The 10,694-nt window shown below is 35.8% G+C and overlaps 1 protein-coding gene across 1 annotated transcript; it reads right to left on the reverse strand.

The window, feature by feature from the left end:
- Positions 1–237: 237 nt before the first annotated feature.
- On the reverse strand, positions 238–6,520 carry LOC138337416 (uncharacterized). Its single transcript, XM_069287325.1, has 5 exons — positions 6,448–6,520; positions 2,306–2,529; positions 1,509–2,161; positions 673–1,088; positions 238–590 (listed from the first exon to the last, which is right to left on the reverse strand). The coding sequence occupies exons 1-5, from the start codon at positions 6,518–6,520 to the stop codon at positions 238–240; spliced, it is 1,719 nt and encodes a 572-aa protein (XP_069143426.1).
- Between the last annotated feature and the right edge of the window lie 4,174 nt (positions 6,521–10,694).

The raw sequence follows: 10,694 nt of genomic DNA on the forward strand, positions 1-10,694 counted from the left end.
ACAAAATCCACATTATTATAGTCTTCTATCTCATGATCGACTAATTCTGGCGACATATCCTTCCTATAAGGAGATGGAGGATAGACTAGTATTCTGCTAGAGGATAAGGAAAATGGAAACAAATGTTATTTAAAAACGTCTCCGCTTACGAAAAATTGCTTAGTAGCATAATCATGTAACATATATCCTTTTTGAGTGGAGGAGTACCCCATCAAGATAGCAGGTTTAGACCTTATATCAAAACTTATCAAACTTCACTAAGTTAGTGGCATAACCAAGACAACCAAACACTCTCAAATGAGTAAGTGAGGGACCCTTTTTATATAGTAACTCATAAGGATAATGATCTTTCAAAATCTGAGTCAGAAGTTTGTTCAAGAGATAAACAGCACCTTGGATACATTCACCCCAGTATGTAGCAGGGATATTAGCTTGAAACTTGAGTTCCCTTGCCACATTCAAAATATGTCTATGCTTCCTTTCAACAATACCGTTTTGTTGAGAAGCATATACACAACTACTTCGATGAACAATACCATAAGTATCAAAAAGATCATGACACGGTTTGTTAAAAGATTCAGTGCCATTATCTGATCTAACAACTTTGAAGACAGTATTAAATTGAGTCTTTATTAAGCACAAGAAAGACTTTCAATACAGTGATTACCTCACTCGTCATCTGCAACATGTAAACCCAACTATATCTAGTGTAATCATCAACAATAGTGAGAAACAAATGTTTCTTATCATGAGTAGGAGTTCTGTAAGGAACCCAAACATCGAGATGAATCAGTTCCAAAGACTTGACACTTCTAGAAACACTAGGAGGAAATACTAATATACTCTGTTTGGCTAAAGGACATATTGGAAAATCTTTAGTTGCACTAGCAGCTGAGTTTTTTGCAACCAATCCAGGCATGCGCATAGCTTGCAATGATGGATGTCCTATTCTTTGATGCCATATCTCAGTAGTTATGGACTTCGCTTCTGGTTCTGTGGATCTTAAATCACCATTAATGAAACAGTCGCCCTTCAAGCTTTGCATAACAACATATAGTCCTCCGTCTTCCTTACCAATCCCTCTTACCCTGCCGTTGTAAAGATCCTAGAATATGCAAAAATCAGGGGGAAAAGTGACAGAGCATGATAGACTCTTGGTTAGTTTTGAGACTGACAATAAGTTATACTTGAAGGCGAGAACATACAAGACATTATCCACTTTCATATCTTCTAGAAAATCAGTAGATCATATATTTGTGATATCAGAAATTCCTCCATATGGAAAATGAACCTGTTGACTATTAGATGTTGGAATCTCAACTAAATCTTTTAGCATATTAATGGAATAGGTTATATGATGTGTAGCACCAGAGACTATGATCCAGGCATTGCAGCCAATTTCGGTTAATAAAGAAGTAACAGTACCTGCTAAATTGATTTGATGATCAGGAGATTCCTTCCTTTCATTCAGGAGTTCCTACATTTGCTTGTATTGCTTATTAGAGAACCTAGGCCCATTCCTCCCATACAACTGTTGGAGTTGTCGATATTGTTCATCAGTAAATGCAAGTCGACCAAATCCACTAAATTCATTAGACTCGGATCTATCATTCCCATTCATAACATTGTGTGCTGCAAAATTTTTCTTTCTCTCAAAGCCTGAATTTGATGGTTTCTTATCAAATTTTTGGTGATAAGGCTTCTTCTCAACATTTAGAGGATATTGTTTCTTCTTAAATTCATTATTAGAAAACTTGTTCGAATCGTCGGTATGTCCAGGACTACCTATTAGCCAGTAGCATTTATATTGAATATGGCCACCCTTGCCACAATAATCATATTTGATGAAGGGCTTTTTGCCTTTGTATGAATGAGTCTTACTGAATTGCATAGACATGTATTCTCCTTTACCCGTCAAAGCCAGAAAAGAGCATGATCTTTGACTTTCGTCCTCACTGAGCATAGCATAAGCTTGATTTAGTGAGGGTTCAACGGTTTTCAACAGTAGTTGGCGACGTATTTGGTCATGTGACTCATTCAATCCACTAAGAAATTGAAGCAATTGTTTCCCCTGTAAATGTTCAATATACTCTTTCAATTTTGCACAATCACAACCAAGTGTAGGCACTAGAGCATCAAACTCAGCCCAAAGCACTCTCAGCTTAGTGAAATACACAACAATCTAATCTCTGCCCTGCAAAAGTGTAGCAATTTCCTTATGCAACTAGAAAATTTGAACTCTGTTTACCTTATCAAATCTCTACTTGAGGTCCTCCCAAATGTGATGTGCATCCGAAGAATATACGATTCCACTGAGAAGACACATTGAGACAGTATTCATGATCCATGATAAACTGATTGCATTACCGGTATCCCAATCTTCATGTAATTCTTCACTAAATTGATCCTTTCTGCAATTTCCTGTGACGAAGCCCAACTTGCGTTTAGCTTGCAATGCAATTGTCACAGATCTACGCCACAAACCATAATTTTCTGATACCGTTAATTTCGTCGGAATTAGCACCGATACTGGAGTATCGGAAGGATGAACATACAGTAAATGAGTATTGGTTATTTTTTCAGCAATTGATTCTGATTGCTGATCAGCAACTATTTCTGATCACGACTCCGGCATCTTTTGAAGAACATGATCAATTTGATCTAATGATTAACGTGTGATCCCAGTCACAGTTGCTCTGATACCATGTTAATTTCAGTAAATCGAGCTACATCAATGGCAGAAACATTCAACAGAGTAGCTCAGAGAAAATAAGGAGAACAGATATTTTAATCTATTGGATTAGGATCAGTACGATTACAATATTTATACACTAATTGCTATATATAAAATCATGTGCAGCTCATGTATTAGTTAGTTGTTAATCCACCAACTAATTAACAGTAACACCCACTCATCAACTAACTAACAGACTCTCAATAGTTATATTCATCAACTTGATTTTGTATCTATACAAATGGATGTCTCTACCTCGCCTTGTATGAAATTAATTACTGTTCATTTGGTTTTTATTTTTGAGTGCACGGGTTGTGTAGTTTTGTCTCTCTCAAAGGGTTCTTTGTTATTTTCTCTGTTGTTTTGATTCAGTGCTATAAACTCTCATTAATGTTAGCCTAATCTCGTTGGATTAATTTATTTTGTTGCATAACTTAAATGGGGATTGTGTTTCTCTTGTATTTCAGCTATTGATGTCATGTTTGCAAAAAGAATTGGGTTTGTTCTTTTGAGATATAAAGAGGGGAATCAATGGTCTTGTTTTATTTTGCTTTTTGAAAGACATCATGTCCTTATATGATCTTTCCTTGTTTATATGTTTAGATTTTAAAGATTCCTTAGTTTTGTGAAATGAATTTTGTATTAACTTAGTTGTGTGCATCTTGAGCTTCTCCCTTGTATTTTGAAATCCTTCTATAGAACCTGTGAGTATGTCGATCTTCAGTCTTCATCTTGATTACCTTAGTCATATGTGTTTATTGATGTAATATTAGGTGTACGAAAGTGATTTCATCATGTTGCCATACGTGATTCATATATTCTCAACTTAGTCATATGGTATTCCTAATCTTGAATCTTTTTTCCCTTATTAGTTGTTATAAGTTACCTACCCCCATTTCATTTAATTTATGAAAAACAATAAACTGACATTATGGAGTTCAATTTCTTTTTTATATGATTGGTTTGATATAATTTTTCCTCGTGAAAATGTTTTAGATTTGTTGATGTTCAATTTGTAGTGATTTATCTAGGATTATCCATACCTCTTTGAGATTGTATCAACTAGATGTTGCTTGTCTATTTTTTAAGTTATACCTTAAACAATTTTAATTATATTTTGTCTTTTTTCCTCGTACTTCTTCATTTGTCATATTGATTAAATTATTTTTTGGTCATATAAGTCGTAATCCATGTGTTAATGCATTAAATCGTGTTGGTAAGATTGATGATGATGTAATTGGATACTAACATTTCCTTATTATTTTTCTATGCATGAAATCAACCTGGAGTCCAAATTAGACTCAAATATATTCTCCTTTGCATTTTGAAATGGGTCATAAAGTCCCAAATTCATTTTATTCCTCTCGAGTCAGCCCTATAGCTAACTGTGAAGCTGATAAATAGGTTTAAGGCGGCAAATACGGCCTGGATATTAATTACAAGTCCTCAAAAGTCCAAATTGGGTTGTATACATAATGTATAAAATAATATACAACTTAATATACTTATATACATGTCCAAATAAGGAAATACATGTGTTAGGAAGTTGACTATCTTCTATACATTTGGTATACAACCCAATATACAGGAAGATGTGTCTAAAGATATGGATCATATGCAGTAATATACACTTGGTGTATACACAACTGTTTGGGAGAAAAAAAGGGCCATAAGCCATTTTATTTGTGCAGTATCCCAAAATAATTAAAGTGGCAGGTGGAAGAAGATTTAAATGGGCGGAACCCCATCTGGATTTTCAAAAGGGTCCCATTTTAGAAATCAAATGTGGAATTTATGCAAAGAATCTCAAATTAAAACCCTAACACCTTCTTTCGGCGTCATTTAAAACCTTGAACGCCCCCCCCCCCTCCCATTTTGTAGTATCAAATAATTTTTTTGTTCAAGTCTTTTAAAAATTATAGGTTTTCTTAATTTTTTTAAAAAAAATTAATTGAAGACTTTTTAAAATCGATTTTCTTAAAAGAGTTAATCGATTCTTTATAGAAATAAGTCTTATGTTTCTCTTTTTTAAAAATTGAAAATAGAATGATGACTCTGCTGGGATTTAGTAAGTTCTGACCATAATGACTTGACCTTTTTTGACTATTTGTTAATAAATATTGAATTGTTTTTCCTTATTTATGCCTTATTATTTAAAAGCATTATATTAACTGTCATTTTTGCATTTATGGCATACATACATCGCCACAACATAAGTACAGCATATTAAAGAATGGTTTTGCAAATTTGTAGCCAGTCTTTTTTATACTAAATTCTTTTCGGAATGACCGGCAATTAATTGGTTTGTTATGCGTCCAATGGTTCTTGTAGTTCCAACCTAAGTTGTCTGTTTTGGTCCCGGACTCTCAGAAACCACTCTTAATTTACTAGTGTAGGGAGAAACTAAATCCCCAAATTTAGTGCATTGAACTAAGATAACACAACAGTCAAGGTGTGTATAACCCACTAGAAAGACCATATTGAGTCCAAAAAGCTCATGGGATAAATGGACGATTACACTTATATGTTTAAATTTGAAAGAGGTATACACTGTTCAGCTAATCATTTCCCCTTGGGATCATAAGTTTAATAGTTTATACTTGTCGAAGGAGGAGCTTTATGATTTCACGTATCAGGACACTTCATCCAATTCTAAGTGCCAATGATTGTTAGTCAGTATTAATAACAGATAGTATTAAAGAAATAGTATTAAATAATATTAGTATTTACTGTGTACTAATCCTAGTCCTATTAGAATTAGTACTCCTTAATCCTAGTCCTATTAGGATTAGTACTCCTTCCTACACACCTACTCTGTTGCCTCAAAAAATGCTTATTCGCGTCATGCTATGGATGACGAGTTTAAGGCTTTGACTGATCAGAAAACTTGGGTTCTTGTACCTAAGCCCCATGGGCGGCACCCAGTGGGCTATAAATGGGTGTACAAAATTAAACACAATGCAGATGGCAGTATTTCAAGGTACAAGGCTCGTTTGGTTGCTAAAGGCTACAATCAGGAGTATGGGCTTGATTACTCCGAGACATTCAGTCCTGTAATTTGGCAGGAAACCATTCGCCTGGTACTGTCACTCACCGTGCGCAACAATTGGCTCATCAATCAGTTGGATGTTTCCAATGCTTTTCTTCATGGCATGCTTGATGAAACTATCTACATGACGCAACCACCGGGCTATGTTGATCCCCGCTTCCCTCAACATGTTTGCAAACTCCAGAAGTCTCTGTATGGGCTCAAGCAAGCCCCCCCCCCCCCCCCGTGCTTGGTACACACGTCTGAAAACGTTCCTCCAGGGACTCGGCTTCACGTGTTGCATACACGACACGAGTCTGTTTACTCGACATTCAGCACATGGTACAGTCATTCTTCTTGTCTATGTAGATGATATCATTATTACAGGCTCTACTGCAGCTCTCATTCAAGATTTCACTCGAGCTATGCATACTACCTTCAAAATGAAGGACCTTGGCCCGTTACATTATTTTCTGGGAATGGAGGTTTCTCGGACAGGCAGCGGCTTGTTTCTTCATCAGTCAAAATATGCTTGAGATCTGTTGCAGAAAGCTGGACTGGAAAAATGCACCAGCCAACCAACACCGATGGCAGTCTCTTCGTCTACGAATGGAGCCGACACCCCTTTTGTCGATATCACCCACTTCCGCAGCCTCATTGGGGCTCTACAGTATCTGGCCATTACCCGTCTTGACATCCAGTTTGTTGTCAACCGAGTTTCTCAGCGCATGCATCAACCAAGTGAACATGATTACCATTGTCTAAAACGCATTCTCAGGTACATTTTTGGCACTCTTGGTCGTGGTTTACTCATTCGACCCGGGGACTTAGAGCTTCGGGGGTTCTCAGATGCAGATTGGGTGAATGATAAAAATGACAGAAAATCTACATCGGGGTTTCTCATTTTTTTGGGGCCGAACCTGATCTCCTGGTGTACAAAAAAACAATCCAAGGTCTCTCGGTCCTCGACTGAAGCTGAATATCGCGCCCTTTCTCTTCTCACTGCTGAGACCATGTGGGTCACATATATTCTTCGCGAACTCAGCGCCACTCACACTGTTCCTGCTATCTATTGTGACAACAAATCAACCATCTGTGTGGCCAAGAATTCTGTCCTACACACCAGAATGAAGCATGTTGATACCGATTGTCTCTTTGTTCGCGATGAAGTTCAGGCCGGCACCATGACTGTGCAGTATGTACTCACTGAAGAACAACCGGCTGATATTCTCACCAATCCTCTCCCGAGCCGACAGCACGATTACCTCAGTTCTAAGCTTCCGTTCGCTTCCGCTCAGCTTAGCTTGAGGGGGGATAATAATAGATAGTATTAAATAAATAGTATTAAATAATATTAGTATTTACTGTGTACTAATTCCAGTCCTATTAGGATTAGTACTCCTTAATCCTAGTCCTATTAGGATTAGTACTCCTTCCTATATCTCCTATATATATCTCTCATGTATTCCCTTATTAGTTTAACACTTCAATACAATCAATATTCCTTCAAGTATATCACCCAACAAATTGTGTTGGTATTGTTCTCCCATGGAGTGGTACGTATTTGATAATCGATAGCCAAATGTGAATATGCTCAAATCATTCATAGCTAAATATATTTATGAATAAAAACATAGTTCAATTTTGAGGTGACACAAGTCTCAAATTTCAAGGGGGTTTTCATTATAATTATCAACTACAATATCGAATAAATAAAAAGTAACAAATATAGAGACGGATTCTTGGGATGTTATCATATTATGGGCTAAGGTAGGCAAGTGAGTAATTGCAATTAATAGTGAATAGTTGTAAATCAGTGAATAAGCTAGACTTTAGTGGGGATAAACTTTATCTCAAACAATGTAACCCGAATCAAATTGATTTCTCTCGAACATCAATAAGCAACAATTAAGAACATCCTCCGCTTTAGTCCTTTCACTCTCCCGAGTTGAATGTTTGGCATAGTATTTAGGATTAACACTTTCATACTGAACTCATGACAACCCAATACCCACAGACCATCAAATAGTAATATTGGTTTTTAAACATCTCGCTCAACCAAGCTAAAAATATGAAGATAGAGTTGCATTTGCAAGTACAACCCTTTAGATTAAGACAAAATTAGCAAACTAAATCACTTTTAAATAGCATTTACACTATCAAGTAACAATATGCAGCAGATAAATCAACTCACAATCACATAATCACACCCCAAGAATTGGGTTTTTATTTAGACATCATAAAAAGATTTAAAAAAATGTTACCAAATTTCATTTTCATCAACTAGGTAAGATTAATTTTTTTCTTTTCTAAGGTCTAAGATGAAGAATCTTCAATACCCCCTTCTAGTTTATCATAAATGGAAAAATTCAAAGTTAAGGAAATATTGTCTCAATACTCTGTTCTCAAAATAAAACTCTAATATTGATAACTGATACTAAATTAAGAATTTAAAATGTATTTATAGTCGCCAAAAATGTGTTGCGAAGGTCGGCGCAATAAGTTGGAATCGCCGATCCACTCGGCAGTCTACCCTTTAGTCAGTATCATCACCTTTTTGCTTTGGCCTTCAACATCTTCAAATTCTGTAACTTTGGCGATGTAACACTGTGTCATGGATTGTTTGAGGACTTGAAAACTACTCATTTCTATAGCCGACTTGATTTTATCTTTTAGGGCTTGGCACACTGGAACATTAGGTGATACCATGGGTCATTCGGCGACTCACCTTATGGGTTGGGCGATTGTCAAACCTTTTCTTCTTCATTCTTTCCGCTACCTTGTTCCTTTTTACTCAATAGTGTCCATGATTTGTTCATCAATTCAAATACCTGAAATTCAAGAATTTAAAACAGTTATTGCACAAAATATGCATTTGAGGACACCAAATCTATTAAAATCAAGCCCTAAAAGAGTCAAAATCATGTACTCATCAACACCCCCAACTTAAAATTTTGTTTGTACTCAAGTAAAACTCAAGTTCATCAGTTCGAAAAAGATGTCTTAAACAGTTCTACACAAGACTAAATCATGAATGCACATAACAAGACTTAAATTACTCATGCAAGAATCAATTGTACACTCAATGATTCAAGTTGTGACTCACCATTGTCAAAGAATCTCAAATTAACAATACTTGCTTCAAATGCAAGTTCAAGATCAAAAAAGTTATTCAAATGCCCTCACACAAAGGATGGTTCCATATTCACACTCAATGATTCGCAATTTAAAGCTACGGAATCAATGTAACGCTCACACTCAAAAAGATGAAACAATGCATAACCTCACCTATAGGTTAGTCCATATTTTCCGATCAACCTTTGTTTTAGCTCACTCAAGATAAAGGTCTTTTTTAAGGCTTGTAATAGGTTTGAGTGCAAGGGTATGGTCATTTAGGATCAATGGTTGTAGTCCTCATGAAATGTGGTGTGAACAACATTTTCTTTCCCTTTGTTCATCATTTTCATTTGTGCTCACAAGGCATACCATTATTCACTTTCCATGGACCGTTGGAAATCCCATTTTCTTTGCACTTTCACAACGTTACTCCATAACTTTTTCATTCCCTTGTATTTTCTCTCTTTTATTTTTCTCATCTCTTCCTTTTTTTTGTATGGAGGGGTTCCATAGTGTTGGTTAGTTCACCCACATGCCAAACATGTTATTTTCAGTGTAATTTCATTTTCAAAAAGTTGAAGGATTTAAGTTCTTGATAGGTGTTCTTGAGTTCATTATTAATCTTGTCTTGTTGGGCTTTTGATGATTTCTTGAGATTAATGTAATTGTTTTGAGTGTTGTTTGGATTTCATTAGTGTGTTCTTAGGTTATATAATTGAATCAAAGCAAAACTTGAGAAAAGAAATCGATTAAAATAATTAAGGGTTAGAAAACGAGAGGCAAAATTTGTCGAAACGTTGTCTGCGGAGGGGATAGCACAGCGCGCCCCAGATGCGCACCTGCAGTGCGCCCAAATGAAGTCTCTGAAATTAGGGGCTGGCACCCCCCACCCGAAACACGCCAGGGTCTCCTGCCCCCACTCCTTTTCCGTCGGTTGTCCCATTTGAGATCATTTAAAGTGTATCTTCACTCCTTTTAATTCTAAAAACTTTATTCTAATTTTAAACACTTAAAAATAATTTATAACATGAATCGTAACCTTGAATTAATAATTCAAAATCAAGGTAAAGTGCAGATTAAGTTTTGAGAGTTCTTCTGAACCTTTTGAGAGAGTCCTTTTGAGGAGTTATCTACAACTTCTAGTAAGTTATTTCAAAGAAACTCGAGCAAGTGAGTATGAGGATGAAAATAATTTATTCATGAGTCTACCTTGTCATCATGAGATCCTCCATGTCATGAACCAAAACGCTTGAATTCATAATTCACATTCAAGAGAGAGTTAAGAGAAGACTTCAAGAAAGCCTTTTGAGTTTAATTGTGAATACTTTGAGGTAAACTATTGATATGAAGTAAGTAAAATATGAGAAGATTTTTATACATGAGTTTCATATATTTACTTAGACCTTTGAGTCGAGTTGTTCATGCCCATAACTTAAGCATGAATTACACAAATTAAGTATCATTGAGAGGAGTAGTATCTCCAAGTTCTATGTCATGAGTATTGAGTTCCTTATCCCTTTTGAGATTAAATTCCTAATCATGAAACTATTACATGTTACCTATGAAGTCCTTGATATGAGGAGTGCATGCCGATAATTCTTCATGAACCTTACTAGTCAAAAAATCTTGAGATAAAAAGTGTCTTTGAGTTCTTGAGTAGAGTAGTTCATGCTCATAATTCCGCATGAGCCCTCCAAGTTGAACAATATGAAATCATCCATAAATATGATATCATGAACCTTGAATCCATAATCCAATTCAAGGAAAGTTAAGATCAAAGTCAAAGGAGTTAAGAGTTAAGTGTAGAAGTATAAG

Source organism: Solanum lycopersicum, chromosome 7 (genome assembly GCF_036512215.1).
Source record: "Solanum lycopersicum chromosome 7, SLM_r2.1".
In the NCBI taxonomy this organism is placed as follows: Eukaryota; Viridiplantae; Streptophyta; class Magnoliopsida; order Solanales; family Solanaceae; genus Solanum; species Solanum lycopersicum.